The following is a 17,557-nucleotide window of genomic DNA, read 5'->3' as shown; positions in this document are numbered from 1 at the left end:
TGCTTTGGTTGGTAAAATAACTCTTAAAAACAGAATCCTCCCTCCAAAGAGATCTAAAAGACACCAAATGATAAAATTCAGGTATTATTTATAGCATTTTAAGCTTTCATATATTATAATACAAAATGAGTAGTGGTACACAGACATTTGCATGAACATTGTGTTTAGCCTATCGTGGTATGTCAGAGGCCACGGTGGCAGTCCTCTGGGTTATTGTTGTCCCTGATCTTTGAGTTTCTAGATCTGACAGTTCTGCAGTGACCAGGCCAACTAACACTGACTGGTCTCTGGGCTACAGCCAGAGACACTTTGGTAAATCATCAAACGAAACACGATGTGGAATCACATTTTCAAGGGCCAGCAATCGAAAATATGAACTGTCCTACATACTGCTGTTTCTGCAAGCGTCATAATTCTGATGTGCACTGGTTCTTAGGAGAGGCTAAAAAAAGAAAAGTACATTAAAAAGAGGAATGTGTGTAGTTATCAGCAGAAAGAGAAAACCTCTCCCAAGTCAAATCCGCTCAATTACAGAACTCTGGAGAGCTATCCCCAAGCAACCCTTCCATTGGCTAATCAGTCACAGCAAATTGCAGTGGTGGATATTTCAGACTCGACAGATTTGAATAAAGACATCATGATTATTTCACTGTTGTACAGTTCCCTCGAATAATTTTAGAGGCGTTCAGCTGGAGCCAGCATAAACTGCATAACTCCTGATTTAAGACGGGGAAGGAAGTCGAGGGAGAAAAGCAAACACAAGGGCTGTCGGTCAATGTGGCAAGCTAATTGGGTCGATCTCTTTAGCAAAGACGAATAGAATAGATTAACTCTCCCTATGTGTCCAGTGAATCTCCCCCTCTGGCTCCAGGTGAATTAGCTGATGACAAGTTGACGGTGGGAATTCTGTTCCTCACTCCGACGAACAGCTGCAGTCAGTATTTCCGGCATGGCGCCACCTGTTGAAATCACTCATATTGCCATTACAAGCTTTTTTATGTATTGATTAATTGGATCAATCACGGATCTTTTACAAGGCGGCAGCCTCCGGTTCTGAAAAGTGAAGCCAATGCGGTAATGCCTTAAATTTGCATTCTTTCTAATAGCCAGCAGGGGGCGACTCCTCTGGTTACAAAAAGAAGTCTGATTGTATAGAAGTCTATGAGAAAATGATCCTACTTCTCACTTGATTTATTACCTCAGTAAAGATTATAAACATGAGTTTATGGTCTTAATCGCTAGTTTCAAGTCTTCTTCAATACAGCATGATGTTCATTTAGTAAATTATGGTCCCCATTTACCACAATTACCACGGCGTTTTCCAGTCTGGGAGTTGTCTGTGTTTTCGTGTTACAACTTTAACCCTTTCACAGTGTGTTTTCAGTTTGTGAAAGTTAATTATAACCAATTTGCTCGCCTAAAAATGTCTTAGCATTCAGTTGTACCTTACTCCACCCTCTCGTGTCACTTATGGTTGCCAAAGACCAAGATGGCGACGGCCAAAATGCCGAACTCGAGGCTTCAAAACTATAGTCCACAAACCAATGGGTAACGTCACCGAGACTATGTCCACTTCTGCATATAAACATCACGATACCAGGCAATTTGGGCTACAGTATCACACGTTCTGATGCTCTCTGTAGTCTATATATAGTGGTAGGGAATTGGAGAAGCGGGTCAAACATGGGCCCTAATGAAGACAAATGAAGAGTGATTGGAAAACATGTGCAGGGGAAGGTGTGAGCGCAGAGCAGACTGTGCGCTGCTCTCATTTATTTTGGTGGAGAAACTCACAGCATGGTTCTAAAATAGAGGTCAAGGCTCAAATACAGAAAATGTCAGTGACCCCCTTTTTTTTTAGCCGCCTGCACTGGAGAAATGGGATAAAAGTGCTCAGAGGGAGCTGTGGCAAAAGGAGGAAATCAATACAGCTGTAAAGGGGGGTACAAATACAACATATATGGTTATTTTCAATTGTAAAAAGGGACACATTCAGAGTTAATTTCTTGTACACTTTCATGTGCAGTTATGTCAATGAACACTTATATAGGACAACAAGAATAACCCATGTGTTTGTGTACATTATTTCGATTTACAGTCATCTGTTTTTCAACTGCAGTGTATAAAATGTACTTGCAAGTGTAATACTTGTGTGACAAATGGATTTTCACTAGTTTGCCTGATAGCATCAGTACGGAAATTCAGTCTGGAGAAGATGTTTGCATTTGAGTGGCCGCACACTGACAAAGTGTCATCAACAGAGAAGATTTTTGCATAAAGCTTTTCCTACTTTGTTTCCCCATGTGTGAACACTTTGCTAACTTACCTTGTTCTCTTAAAAAAAGCAGCGCTTCAATACACAGCATGTGTGCCTTTGATCTCCAACCTGTCATTTCACACAGAGGAAAGGAATCAGTTTTTTGCGTTATGACTAAAAGATGTGTAGTGTGTCTTTGTTCTGGATCTCTTTAAATGTCAGCGCAATGATATGGAATCAGAGTTGAAGCTTAGTGTTTGTAATTATTCAAAGCCGGTATCTTAATCTCGCGCTGCTTTTGAAGTAGGAAATGTTAAAGTGACATTTTGAGTTTAAATACTGTTAAAAACATTAGTGAAGCACTTAGCCTGATGGTTGCTGTCACAAGAAAAACAATGTCTGCGACTCAACAGCCGTCAGGTTTGCTAATGATGTCCTGGTGTGCTGTCAATCCACCAGATGAACGGACAATAGTGTGCCAAGAAGAAAATGCTTGAAATAGCTAATTGCTTCTAAGAGCCCGCTCAACCATTCTGTAACTACTATGTGTTCACAGATGTCTTTTCCAGCTGCTATTTCATTATGGAACTCAAAGACATTACAGGCGCAATGCACTGGCTTTCTTTATGAGCCTTTGTTGTAGCACATCAAGTCATAATGATTATAGATACATTATTGCAACCACGGGGGGAGGGGGAAAAGGCACCTGCAGAAACGGCACAAAAACGCAACATCTATATGTGTGCATCTTCATTATTTCACCTAATATGCCCCCCCCCCCCTCATTAATCGTCAATCTCTGCCAACTTGTTGATTGTCAGTTTTGAGACACATTTCTGGAGACGAGCCCGAGAGTATTTGCAGCCGGACCTCTGTCGGTAGCGCCAAGCAACACAGCCACAAATTGGAATGTGGTACAGCTCTGGGAAAGCAGCCAAGATTTAAATTAGACAATAACCTCTGCTCTCTCTATATTGCCTCTCTTTTCCAGCTGCAGGCCTAGCCATTTGTTTAATACAGTCAGCCCTGTAGTATATAATAGACTGATATATGAGTCACCGCTCAGCAGTTTGTGTTTTTCAGATTTATAGAGATTGAACAACTGTTCAGTTTGTGCTTACTGTGGGCTTATGTTAAGAATAACAGAAAAGACACAGGTCGCACACCAACGTGGAAGGTATTGCGACCGTGCGAACCTATGACCGGACTTAAGAATTCCGATCAGCAAGTTACTGGAGGATATAAAACTTTGGATCAAACAACAAACTGGCAGAATTCATGTAACTGTGTAATTGTAAAGTATTGTTGTAAGGACTTCCGAGAAGTTCAATTCTGATATCATTGAACTTGAAAATGAGTGAAACAAAACCAAGCTAGCCACTATAGGCCAGGTTGACCACAAGGATGCTATACTATAGGGATCTCACAAGAACAGATACTTCAGTCGACCGGGGATCAGGGCTCGAGACCAACGGCGCCTCGTAGTCCCAGGGACGATAGAAAATGTGTTTGGGACGCAGTAAACTCACTATGGACGCACCCTATTTTTTCCTGATCATGCTACATTGCGAACAACAAATCTGTTTTGAAATCGTTGCTTTTAGCTGTTAGCTCGGTGCAGGACTGTGCTGCTTCTCGGCTGCTAACAGCTTACGTTAACTAGCTCTCGTCTTGCCGACTTCAACGAGGGAGCTGCCATTGATTACATTATGATGCGTTCAGGCTCTATTCAGTGAAAAATTATTTTGGGCAAAAGTAAATACTAATGTTATCATGAAGTGTTCACATGCAATCTTGTAAAATGTAGTCTTAGGCGAGAAACTTGAGTAAATACAGTTGTATGAAGGAGATGTTTTCACAGCAAAATAAAATAGATAATTGAGAGGGAATTATGATCTCTTTAACTTCCTGACAAAAACACAGTATACAAAAGGTAATAAAGGAGTGGATGTTGAAGGGATTTATTGTTTTACATTTGTTTTTTACCGTGGTATTGAGAATCTTTGAATTTCACTGGTATTGATATTGACTACTAAATTTCTGGTATCGTGACATCCCTACTATACTATGCATTAAGGCCTTTACTGATTTGAATATCTTGATGTTTTTGCTTTCAATACTTTGATTTAAATACGTGTTATCTTACCCATTTAGCCCATATGTTTCCCTCTCCTGCCATTACTAGATAAGAAATAGAGGATTGTGTTGAGTCCATCACTAAAAGCTCTTGACTGTGCACATTCCCAAAGCCGGTTATAATGAGTGTATTAGCCAGTAACGGCAGTACAGGGAATAGAAAATGCATCTGTGCTGCTAGAGCAATAAGAGAGGACTCAAATCCCAGCAGCTTTCAATGGAGCTTTATGTGAATCCAAGTACCAGCTCATAGCTGTCCGGCAAATCAAGAGAGGCACAACCATCACCATTAGTGGCACCAGAAACAAACCCATTTCCACTGTCTGAAAGCTGTTTTGCTCCTGTATGACATTTAACCATGTCATTTTAAGTTATTAGCCTCCTTAACCCCACAGCAGCGTCTTGCTCTGTAGTGAAGAACGGCAAGCAGAGCGAGCTTTGGTTAAAATCCACACCTCTGATACCATCTTGAGTTGGAGTTGCTTCAAAGCTGCAGAGAGTAAACAGCCCTGAGACATGGCTTAGCAGCAAAAGCAAGACAACACCACCAAGCCGAGCCTTTCTCATGTTGCTTCCTCAAGAGCTGTGTGTCCACGCAACAGCAGCCATTGTGAGAATGCTACACCATGTTTCTGAGGCCCTCTCCATTGCCTAAGCTCCTTTGTGGCCGTGGGCCAATGGCTTTGCGCCCCGCCAGATCAAAGATGGAACCCCATTTAGCTCGCGCTTTCTTTTAGGATTTGCTCTTGAGAGTACAGAGCAGACTTCAACAGCTAGGAAAAAAAAAAACGGGATGTTGGATGTTGACCTGCAAAGAATTGAGACTTCTGGGCTCAGGCTATGGATCCATTATGACAAATGCTAAGACCAGCTTTGTTTTGGCAGCATTTGCAAGTCCTAGGCCTTAGAGAAAACATAGCTATGGTGAACCTCAGTGTATTTTAGCTCCATTGTGTAACGTGGTGTTGGATGTGGCCATGCTACAAATGTATGGTGTTACTGTACTGTCACTGTTTACTCTTAAAATCAACTTTTACACATCAAACTTGATGACAGAGAAGCCTAAAATGTTAGCGTTATTTAAAAAAATATCAATGATAAAAAACTAGGGGAGTGTTATTGTTATTCTTAACCACATTAGCGGTGTGGCCCTAGTGATGGGGGTGTCGGTCTATCAGTTGGTCCACTACTTTGGTCTACTGTAGATGGAAATAGCTCTATTCCCAAAAACTATTGGATGGATTGCATGTATTTTTCTTACATGCATTCATGGTCAAACATGACCTGCTAAACGTCAGCGTGTGTTTCGATGGTGAGCACGTCAGCATTCAGCTCAAAGCACTGTTGTGCCCAAGTACAGCCTCACAGAGCTGCTACTATGGCTGTAATTGTGCTTCTAAATTGGGAGACCCATTATTATATTACAGCTTATAGCTGAACATCCCAAAAAGACTTTGCCATTGTGTTTTCTTTCATTCAATGCAATAGCCAAAGTGGTTAAACAAGGGTGAAAGAGTGTTTGAAAAAGTGTACAGCATGTGTTTAAAATTGTTATAAAATACGAGTGGATTCCGACAGCACAGTGTGTGCCAGACAGAAGACTTTTCTATGATTGACAGCTTTTTCTGCCTGAACTAATTTATGTATTGACGCAGTAAACTCAAATAATCTCATTCTCAAAATACTTAAAAAGAAATGCAAAGATCTTAGAAATGCTGTTTCACCCTGGTCTGTTTGAGTCTCCATGTTATCACTCTTGTACACTGCGTCTGTGCTGAATATAAATTTAGCCCCGAGGAATATGCTGAACGCACCAACTATAGTTTGCCTTTTACTGTCTTTCAACACTGCCATAATGACTGGGTAGCTCGAAAAAAGCATAATACATATTTGCTGAGCTGTGAAATCGCTTTAAGTTTTTCCTTTATTTTGATAGTTAAGCTTGTCATTTTGGTTGGATATGCAAACTTAGTTTCATGCTCTGTGACTGTACCATGAGGAGTAATTTGAAGAACAGAAGCTGTGCTTCTTTTTTGGTTTGCACATGACAACCTCCAACTATAACTTCTTGCTGACATATTTTTGAGACTTTAGTGATGACATCTTCCAAAGTTAAAGGTCCAAATTCCAACCTGAATTTCATAAATGTTTGACACACTCTGATCTAATAAAAGGTAGCGTACTGTTAGAGCTGATTCCCCATCATTCTTCTTGTAGGAAACATGGCCTTTTGTGGCAGGTTTGATATCTCCGCAAGGGTTTAAACTGTTCCTCCAGATCTATGTTTAGTAAAGCAAAGCAAGCTGTGATGACACTAGTTCAGGCCACAGCGGTCAGTGTGGTGTGAGAGAGGAGATACTCAGCACACAGCCTGAACAAAACTGTCATCAGCTTGATTCAGAACCCAGATAAGACCCAGACTTTTTCTCACGCCGGATCCTCTGCACTGCTGTGGTGGTACTCACGCTGAGAGGCAGAGGAAGAGTGAGATGCTTACAATGAACTTCCCCTCAATTCTACCTTAGGTAGTTGAGGACTGGCAGTCCTAATGGTGGAAGACAGTGCCGGGCTGAGGGGAGTAATGATTTTAGCTTTAAACTGAATTACCGATCGATTCGGCGTGCAGATCAGAACACAGGTTGCGAGCCGACTGCGTGGACATGCTGTGTTGCGGAGTCGCTTTACAAATTGACTGCTGCACACATAGGAGGAAATATATCTATATATGTCGGCACTGCGCTGCATGCGCGACGGCCTGCTGGGCGTGAATAGGCCTTGTGATCACCAGAGAGGCAGCAGCTGCAGAGTGTTTATGCTGAATTGGGTTGTAAATGAGCATGTATTTTGTGAGGAGGACCTCGGGAATCAGAAGATAACTTTTTTCCAGAGGCTATACAACACAGGGCCAGACCAGGTTTGCACAGGAAAGGAAACAGCGCTGCTCTTTTGAGTCTCCGATTCACCGAATGAGAGGCCTGGTGGCGGGCCAAGCTTTAAAGGAAATTGCATGAAATAATACATAGCAAATTACAGCGGGTTTCTCAGGATTGGAGGTTGAGTTTTAACTGTGGTGTTTTCGCTGTGTTTTATGGAGACCACTGGAGAACATATTAGCACAAGTGTCATGTTCCAGAGAACACATGCTAGGCTGTGATTACTGAGCTCAAGCTGAACTGTAAAATCGCTTGTCAGCAGTTGATATGTTTCTGGAAAAGCCTGGGCTCTTGATTGAATTAGTTTGGTGGTTTTCAGTGGGGAGGAAGAATGTGTCCAATTGGGTTACCTGCTGACAGACATTGTGACTTTTTCGATCGTACATTAAAACCAAGGAACCGTCTTCTGAAGGTGATTCGATTTTCATTTATTTTTTATGGTAAAATGCTAAGTCATCTTGCATCTCATCGCAGCCTTTCTTTATCTTTTAATCACCGTTGACAAAGCAGTATTCAATGCTCAGATGCGGCACGGGCTAGTGCATGTTTATTTTCCATTTGTATGCATGCAGAGATGGCAGCTGTGCTATCAGAGGCTCTTCAGCCGTGTATTCTGTGGGTCTTGGTTGTCCAGTTCATGTTTACTGATAGGATCTGCGTGGTTACTCCATCATATTGAGGGTGAGGCGGGGTCACGTTGGTGCAATATTGTGTTCACCCTGAGGTTGAAATAATTTTGTTTGCTATAATAGCTGTAAAACACCTTATTTCCCACTGGACATTCTTTCATACAAATATTCCTGCACTGGGATTTAAAATGTAGGGAGGGGGGGGGGAGAGATCAAGCTTCAAAATTACACTCGCTTCAGTCAGAAAAATCAAAAACAAGCATGCTGATGTTTGTTGTTTAGAATCTGATTGTCACGGTTTCGTCTGATAATGAATAACTGAAGCGTTCACACTGATTCAAAGAACATCCTTGACGCATTATCTTGACTTAGAATAAAAAGAAAGGCGGTAACTGTGCATTTACAGAAATTCATATTCATCCCATTCACTGCGAGGTTGCTTGGTTTTCTGTCTGCCTGCGATCATGCAGACAGTGGAGTCTTTTCACGTTAGGATCAGGGCCCGTGTAAGCTCTTAATTCTCTCCTGTTAAACAGTTATTGAAGAAATGTGCTGCTGGTGCAGAAGGAGAAATAAAAACACTGAGTGCCCAGTGTTTGCTCTGCCATGTAGCCACGTCTGGCTCTGAGCGCGACTCATATTACAGAGCACCTTTAAACCGTGAATTCACTGTGTTAATAAAAGCCCTCTACCCCACAGCTACTTTAAAGCACTCTTTTCTATGGCTTCCCTTTGGGTTCCCTTCTAGTACTGTAGTACATGACTGCTTTTTGGAAATGTTAAGAAGTAAGATGCTGGTTTCTTGAATGCATCTAACATCACTGCCTGTCTGAGCTGCTGCTATAGTGCTTTACTAGACATTTAAGGCCAGTTTTTTTGTGTTTCAGGAGCTGTTATTTTTGAAAAAAGTCAAGTAATTCCATTCCCCAAGTTTTCATTTATGTTCTCTGATTCCAAAATGCTTTTCCGTGCACATTCGCGATTGTTTGGCCCCTCACATGGCAGCTCTCGTCTAACTCATCACGTCATTTTAATTACAGAGCCTTCATTGTCTGCGCTGACCCATTTTAGCTGCGTGGTCCCTCCAATCACACTTAATTTCATCTGGCGTTTGACTCAATCGTCACTGCTGCGAACATGAGCGGCAATTGCCCCCCCGCCCCTTCACAAAAAAATGAATTGGGAATAACAATAATAATCTCCACTCCCTGTTCTGGTCGTCCGCCGGGGCCTCCGGCCCGGGCTGCGCCGCAACATGGTGCAGCTTTTAATGGCGAAGATTGATACCGGTGGCTGGGGACATTTCTCTGGATGTTAGTCACAGTTCTCAGAGGAGATATGGAACTGCTCTTAAAGGGCCCTGGAAACACAATAAAACATGACTCACGGAGACAGAGAGCCAGGGGAGTTTCACACCACTAATTAGCGCTTGGGTTTAACTCGATTGTGTTTTCTCTAATGGAGCTAATGCGATTCGCTTAATGTCCGTGCTTACAGTATGTATTTCCACCATACCTCACAGCGTGGTGTTTGTTTTAATGACACATCACTTCCAGATTCATAAACACTTGAATGCTCCTGAAGTTGTCGTCGACACGAACCAGCGATGTGCAACACGGCAGGTAATTGAGTTGAAAACATTTGACCAAGAAGTTTGCATGGAACCTTTAAAAGCTACTCCGTTCACAGAAGCTTGTTTTCTTTCACGCAACAGGCAGGAAAATATACAAGCATCTATATTAAAAGTAGCATAAAGATATCAGATCTGTCTGTTTTCCTCTGGGGTTTTCCTGAAAACTAAGAGAACTATTTACAAAGAAAAGCTGCTCACTCTTAAAAAAAGGCATTCACACCCAGAGAGACACAGGGACAGAAGAAACAGAGACGGCACTGCACGAAGCCCTATCTCCCCCCACAATCAGAACAATGTTCCTAGTGCTTGAATAGAGAAGGATATCTCTGAGACTTCAATTTGTTATCTAAAAGAAGAAGAGGGACGGAGTAACACTTCCAAGATAAGCCCAGCGTAAGGTTAATTACCAGCCGAGTGGCTGACGTAACCCAGCCATGTCGTGTCTCAAAGTTACACACAGCTGGGAAGTGAAGGAGTGCTAGCTATTGACAGATGTTTCTCACTCGAGGTGTGTGCGTGTATACATTTGTGTGTGCATTTGTGCAAACATGCAAACCCTCCCAGTGCTCCAGTCAGATATAGTTTAGTGGGGCAGCTCCAGGTAAGTCGGCACCAGAGGCCTAGACAGCACAAACCACCTGCTTCAGCAACTGCTAGCAGAGCTGGTGGCTCCCGCTTCTCATTGGTGCGTAACACTGTTAACATTGCTGCTGATTCCCCCACTCTCTCTCCAGGGCATAGACTAATTAATGGATACCATTCGCAGTTGATTAGCAGCAGTTCTTTCGGTAATTACATTCGCATACTAACCACTTGGAAGAAAAGGAGAAGGGGAAAAAAAAACACAAAGGGCTAGAAAATATATTAATGCACTTCTCAGTTCGCTCTGATCTTAATTTGTTTCCACTATTGTTTGGCTTCTGCTCGGATAAGAAGCCATTTATTTCTCTCTCTCTCTCTCTCTCTCTCTCTCTCTCTCTCCGTCTATTGGAGTTCTTCGTCCCTCATAATGTTTTAAGAGAGCGACTTTGTAATAAACACACAAAAGAGATTACTGCCGAGCTTTGTTGGAAATGTGTTCTCAGTGGAACCTCGCGAAGACGCAAACGCGCTGTGACTCTCTCTCTCTCTCTCTCTCTCTCTCTCCTCCGTGTCGTGTAGGCTGGGCTTTTTTGCACTCCTCACTCACAGAGAGGTGCATTGTGCTCCTGGGCCCAGCTGCTAGCCCATAATTCTTCATTCTATGTCCCATTGTTCCTACCTGTCAGCATGGTTGTGTCTCCAAAGAAAGGAAGTGGCTGCCATTTTGCCAGCAGGCTATGTGTGGGTTGGGAGGGCGGGGTGTGTTGTGAAAACATGTTATTTCTTACCAAAGTGCAGGGTTTTAATAGCTTATCAACTGTCTTACACACTAATGTATCTTTACAGTGTGCCACCACTGGTTACTCTGTCATTACTCTCATATTAACAGGTAAATGCTTGAGTAGAATACACTTTTTTATTTGTTGCACTAAAACAGGATGGATCCAAAATACATTTATGTTTAGATCAGATGACGAGAATGGATATATGTCCATTCCCCAGCTTCAATTAACCAAAAATGTACTCCAGCCATATTAAAAACACTCTCCACCTCCTTATTTCCCCTCAGTATCTCTCCTCTCCCATAGTTTATTTGAAGTTAATAACCTGCCACAGCATCTTGATACTTGGCTTTGTGATGCAAACGTATCCTTAATTGCCATCCCATATGAGCTGAATAGCCAGACCAGATTCTCATTACCCCGGTCTGAATTGGCCTGGGCCTCTCACATGCCTCTCGCCATGTCGCAATAATGGCAGAGTGGCAGAATGCGCTCGTGCACGTAGAGAAAAGGGGGTTAACTCGGTGTGTAAACATTGGGAGCCAAGTGTTGCAATCTGTTTGAGTGACAGGTGTCCATTATGAAAGGAGAGAGCTCGAGTTGCACTGTGGATGTTATCTGGACACTAGTAGACTCATTGTGTTTTTTGTCTTTTCATTTGCAGTTCCAGAATAACAACAACTACATGAACATGGCGGAGGCGAACGGTGCCCTGCTCGCTGCTGGCGATGTGAGTATATTTTACTATGTTTGTACATATTAAAATTCTCTTTTGAACATTGGGAAAACAAACCAATGTAAACATGCTCTCAATACAAATGCAGTGAAGTACAGAGGAGGAGAGTTTTCATAGGTATAGAGCTGCAACGAGTAATAGATTTATCGATTAGTTGTCAACTATTAAATTAATAGCCAACTGTTTTGATAATCGATTAATCGGTTTGAGTAATTTTTTAAGATAAAAAAGTTCAAATTCTTTGATTCCATCTTCTTAAATGTGAATATTTTCTGTTTTGTTTTTTTATTCCTCTGTGACTGAAAACTCAATATCTTTGAGTTGTGGACAAAACAAGATTACAACAAGAGACTGATCATAATTTTTCACCATTTTCTGACATATTATAGACCGAACAACTAATCAGTTAATGGAGAAAATAATCGACGATGAAAATAATTGTTAGTTGCAGCCCTACATAGGTGTCATGTATATAAATGATGCTTCTCTTTTTAATATTTCTCTGTGGTTCACTATTTAAGTAACTGTAGATCGGCAAAGTTGGCAACAGTAAAAGCCAATATCTAAAGCAAAAGCCTTATATTTCACACTGTAAAGCCCTCTAAAACATCCACAATGATAAATTCCTATTTGAATTTATCCATATTTGTCATATGCAATGTTGTTTTATTGCCTGAAATGTTGCTGCCTGTCCCGAGAGCCCCAAAAGACAATAAGCTTACAGAAAGATGAGGCTCACCCTGTATTGTAACTTCTGAGAGCTGATGCTGATGTGATCAGACTGTCTCGGTAAGATAAAGCAACATCCCAAGAAAGCTGAGGTTATAAAACACCTGTTTTTTTTCATCTTTTCAAAGACATATTGAAGGAGCCCAAAGAGGTTCTGTAGTTCTGTCACTCTCTATCTGCTGGCACTTAAATAAAGTGAAATGTCACCAACAATCTGAGTGTGTGGAGCTGCTGGAATAACTCTGTGTACTGTACTGTTGCATTGAAATGAAAGAGGATAATAGTTGTTTCTATATAAGCGCCTCTCTGAGCCATAGTAGTCCTAACAGTGTGCTAAATTTACTCGTTCTATTCCCCCTCCACCCACTCCGCTGCCCTGTCATTAGAGACAAGTGCACCAAAAATACCCGTCATCCTCTGTGGTTCAAACGGGCCAATCTCATCCAGTTTAGCAGGGGGAGATTGATCTGGCTTCAAAACCCACAGCAGCGCATCATTACACAGCCCCTAAATAGTGAGATAGATGTCACCGTTAACCTTATTGTTTTCACTCACGTCACTTTTGGCAGTCGGGATGCAACGGTGACATTCAAGCTCGGACGGAAGCGTTTTGATTGTGTGACCTCATGTTCATAAAGTGGCCGCTTCACAAAGCCACAGAGTGTTATGGAAGAAGTTTAATTTTCCCCCCACGTTTACGCTGAGTGGGCGCATCCTCTGTATCCACTGGCTGCTGCTGCTGAGGCCCACTGCAGCGGGGACCACGCCGACACAAGCTGCTTGGAGAGCGTTCAGCCCCCAGCTGTGAGGGCCCACTGTGGCAGTCAGGGAACAGGGGGATGGGCTGGAGGGGGGGTGCTCCTTGATAAAAACAGCCTAGCTCATTTGCATTTCATCAAAAGGAACAACTGTTTCCAGTGTTAGGGCACAGATGGTATTGTGCTTAGGAGAGAGAGAGAGAGAAGAAGAAGTCTTAAGCATAGGTTTTCTTTTCTTGGAGTGCCCAAAGTATTGTTTGTTGCAACCTGAGCTAAAGTAAGATTAATGCGACTTCCACTTTGAGGTTTCACACTAGCTCCACTGTAATGCTATATTAATCTGCTTAATGTGTCTGCCGTGGGCTGAGGGTACAGTGGGACAGGAAGTGTGCATTATGAGGGCTCCATGATGAACGGCTAACTTTGACAGCAGGCTAAATTTATGCCACCACATTTGGTTAGCTATTGTTTTCAAATCAAACCAGAGGGCTATCGCGTAAAAAGATGCACCCTCTTTGTATTTTATGAAGATTCACTCCTACTTTGTGCGTAGCTACAACTCCTTCTCAAATGAGGTCTGGATTGGGGTTTTGGTTGTTGGCATAGACTGTATATAAGAAGTGGACTTAGTCACCGTGACGTCACCCTTTCATTTGTGGACTTGTGTGGGTTTTGAAGCCTCAAGTTCGGCATTTTGGCCATCGCCATCTTGTTTTTTTGGAACCAGAAATGACACAAGAGGGTGGATCAAAGTACAACCGAACGCTGAATAAGACATTTTTAGGTGACTAAAGAGGTTATAATTAAGTTATTTGAACTGAAAACACACTGTGAAAGGGTTAAAGATAAGATGAAAACACAGACAACTCTCAGACCGAACACCATGGTAGCAACCAGTCAATCACAAGGTAGCCACATGCGAAAGCATACCTTTCTTTATCATCTATTTGACTCTAAATAGGACCATAATTTACTAAATGAACATCACGCTGTATTGAAGATTGAGATTAAGACCATAAACTCATGTTTACAATGTTTACTGAGGTAATAAAGCAAGTGAGAAGTAGGCTCATTTTCTCATAGACTTCTATACAATCTGACTTCTTTTTGTAACGAGAGTCGCTGGCTATTAGAAAGAATGCAAGTTTAAGGCACTTCCACATTGGCTTCACTTTGCCTGGTTGTTAGCAAGGCTATAGCGTTAACTTGCATTTCTATAGTCGCACATAAATTCTCTTTTTTTTTTCTATTTTAAACTTAAAAATTGATCTTTCTTAGAATCACATCACTTATTGTAACAGGTTTTTCTGGTTATAGTAGGCTATTGTATCTTCCATTTTGTTCTTAGGACCGTTTGCTTCCATCTGGTGAAATTTGACTGCATGAACAACAACAGTCAACAACTTTGCAGCCCTTTTGTTTTCCAACCACCTGTTGTTTTACATGAAGAAATTGCAATGCACAATTTTTGCTAACAGCTGCTACTGTGGCCACAAATGCCAATTTAAGGATAAAACATAAAACATAGTGTAACATTAACATTAAGTAGAGTTTTATACCCTTTTCCACCAACATTTGTGTGTATATGCAGGTTTTTTTAAACATTAAAACATTTAAACATTTTCCCACATTTAGTGGGGAAAACCCACTAAAAGTAGGCGATAGACGCCTTTCCCATTGCGAGTATGCCGTGCCGTTGCACTGGCATTTCACTTTTTTTCCCTAGAGTGTAACGTTCAACGTCACAGACGCGCCGGCCTGCACCGGAAGCAGTGATAATGTTACGATGGTTACTTCTTGTTTTATATGTTACTTATTCAGTCTTTCTTCGAACTCTCATCAAACCAGAGTTGGTGATTGTTGGAACAGTGTAAAGACTAACAAAGACGGTTTTGATGAGTTTATTTTGTTTCTATTGAGTTTGAATGAAGCGTATTTCGATGATCAGCGAGGTAAAATTATTGTTGTCTGACTGGAGTCTGGTGTCTTTGAGGAGAGTATATTAATAGTATGTTTTGTACATTAATACATTATAATAATAGTCCAAATCCCTGTTGATTTTATTAATGATATATTCACTTCAATACGTGACACATGGCTTCGCACCGGAAAAGGGGCGAAAATTAGCGCGTCCACCCGTGTGTCATGTTTCCATCACTGCTGATCGGAGCTGGAGCCGATAAATACCCGTAACTACTGTAGAGGTCCTGGGAATGAATGCTGATTGTAACCTTTCCCACTAAAGACAAAAGCCAGATGTTAGTGGGCTTTAGTAGGTTTTTTGGTCCAGTGGAAAAGGGGATATAAAGTCAGTGAACTGACCCTCTAAGCAATACCTATCCAAATTTTGCTCACATTACGTAACATTAGCCAGACTAAGCTTCTGGTCATACCAGTACCAAGCAAGTGAGACTGTAGCAGCAAAACTCCATGTGTTTTAATGCTTATGAATTTAACTTTTAATTTATAAGAATGGAGGAAGAATGTGTTATTTCTTTCTTCATAAGAAGTTTCACTTTAATATACTTTATGTATAGCATTATGGTTCACTGTCTTTGGTAAGAATCGTGTTGCTGTCAGGGCTTTGACTCTTAAAAAGAAAATAGTTGTTCACTTTGTGTGCTATAAGCATTACCACATATGCCTTAAAGCTAAATAGAAACCTGTTAGCATCCAGTAATTATTTGTCTACACAACACATACTGTATATTTAAAATGACAGTATGTACCATGCTCGAGGCAGAACGCTCCTACATCAGAACAGCCGACCTGTATTTGCTGCTTAGATGGCTGGTGTATCATTTACCTTATGCACTTAGAGGATGAGATAAGATGACCTTGGTGTGCCTGGTAAAGCATACATCCTAGCAGGGAAAGCTTGACTGCTTCCCTCAGGGAAAAGGATACTGTACACTGAGATTGTGTTCCACTCAGATGTATCACTTTACTTTCCCAATCAAATTAAAGACGTGTAATGAACTATAAATATGTAGAAATGGACTACAAATGATCCAAATTTGAAGTAATGTTGATAAGGGGTGCCATGGTTGATGTTGTCATTTGAGTAGCTGCACTCTGCCTGTCTAGATATTTGAAACTGGATCCTCAATCCTGCCTCTATTGATTCTGAGGCCTATTATATGCAGTAATTGCATGCTGCTGCCTTTAACAAGTCTTGGTTATTGCATCTGTGAATTGCATTACTACGTTTATTGAAGGGCTGGGAATATTGCCCGAAAAGCTTTCTCTTGCTCTTTGTCCTGATATTGAAAGAGCACTATGGCAGCTCAGAGATAAAATATTCACTGAAACACATCTCCTAGTCACCTCCCTGTATGTTTCTATTGTTGTATTGTTTTAGTGTTTAATTTTTTAGAGTTACAGTAAAAAATGTGTATACTGTATATAAAGCAGCATCAAGAGTTTGTAGACCATTCGCACTAAAGTCTCTTTTAGCCATGCTAGTGGCCTGGCTCAAGGGATGGCGATGTTGGTCAGTTGGAAGGTCCACCAATTTGGTCCAGACTGAAATATCTCAACTATTTATTTTGTATAGACATTAATATTCCCCAGAGGATGAAGCCTATACCTACTTTGATGATCCTCTGACTTTTCCTCTAGCGCCACAATAAGGTTCACCTTTTTGGTTTTTATTGCCAATGTCTTGAAAATGAAAGGATGGATTGCCTATAGAGGAAGACTCTGGTGTATTTCACTGACTTTTCATCCAGAGCCTCCAGGATATTTCACAGGCGATATTACAGATACTTTTTCACTTATCTCTTGAAATACGTCAACATCTGACAGATGGATTGGCAGAAAGTGTTGTTCTGACATTCAGAGTTCCCAGACGATGTATAGTCTACGACTTTTGTGATCCGTCGACTTATTTCCTCTGGCACCACCATGAGTGTTTTTAAGTGAAATGTCTCTTCAACTATTGAATGGATTCTACAGACATGTGACCCCATCAGGATGAATCTTAAAGCTTTGATGATTTGCGATTGATTTTCTTTTTTCAACTGCAAATTATGCAGTTTGTCAACATCTATTTTATCTAATAAGATACAGTTTTCACTCTGTTCATTTCAGAGTTTTCATTCACATATCGTCAGGTGAGAGGCCAGGGGACCCCTTTGAAAATGGCCATGCCAGTTTTTCCTCACCAAAGTTTTGCAAGACTTTGGAGTATTATTTAGCGTTCTTCCTGACAATCTGACATGACCAAGTTAACATAACATGGTTGATACCAATGGATTCCTCAGGTTTTCTAGTTTCATATGATACCAGTATCTTCTAGACTGAGCAACCTACAACTACAACCTCAGAAAGACAGTATAGCAGTCAGATTGTTAAGTAATAGTTTATATAATAAAAGATTG

The 17,557-nt window shown here is 41.3% G+C and overlaps 1 protein-coding gene across 1 annotated transcript in view; it reads left to right on the top strand.

Annotated features, from left to right (window-relative positions):
- Window positions 1-17,557, top strand: part of tox3 (TOX high mobility group box family member 3) — a 46,869-nt gene that overhangs the window by 14,710 nt on the left and 14,602 nt on the right. Inside the window, exon 2 of the mRNA XM_037757457.1 lies at window positions 11,617-11,682. Within this exon, the coding sequence (XP_037613385.1) occupies window positions 11,617-11,682 (66 nt within the window). The remainder of the gene's footprint in view (window positions 1-11,616; window positions 11,683-17,557) is intronic.

Source organism: Sebastes umbrosus, chromosome 2, assembly GCF_015220745.1.
Source record: "Sebastes umbrosus isolate fSebUmb1 chromosome 2, fSebUmb1.pri, whole genome shotgun sequence".
NCBI lineage: Eukaryota > Metazoa > Chordata > Actinopteri > Perciformes > Sebastidae > Sebastes > Sebastes umbrosus.
Note: the sequence above shows the minus strand (reverse complement) of the source record. Positions and strands in the feature narration are given on the sequence as shown.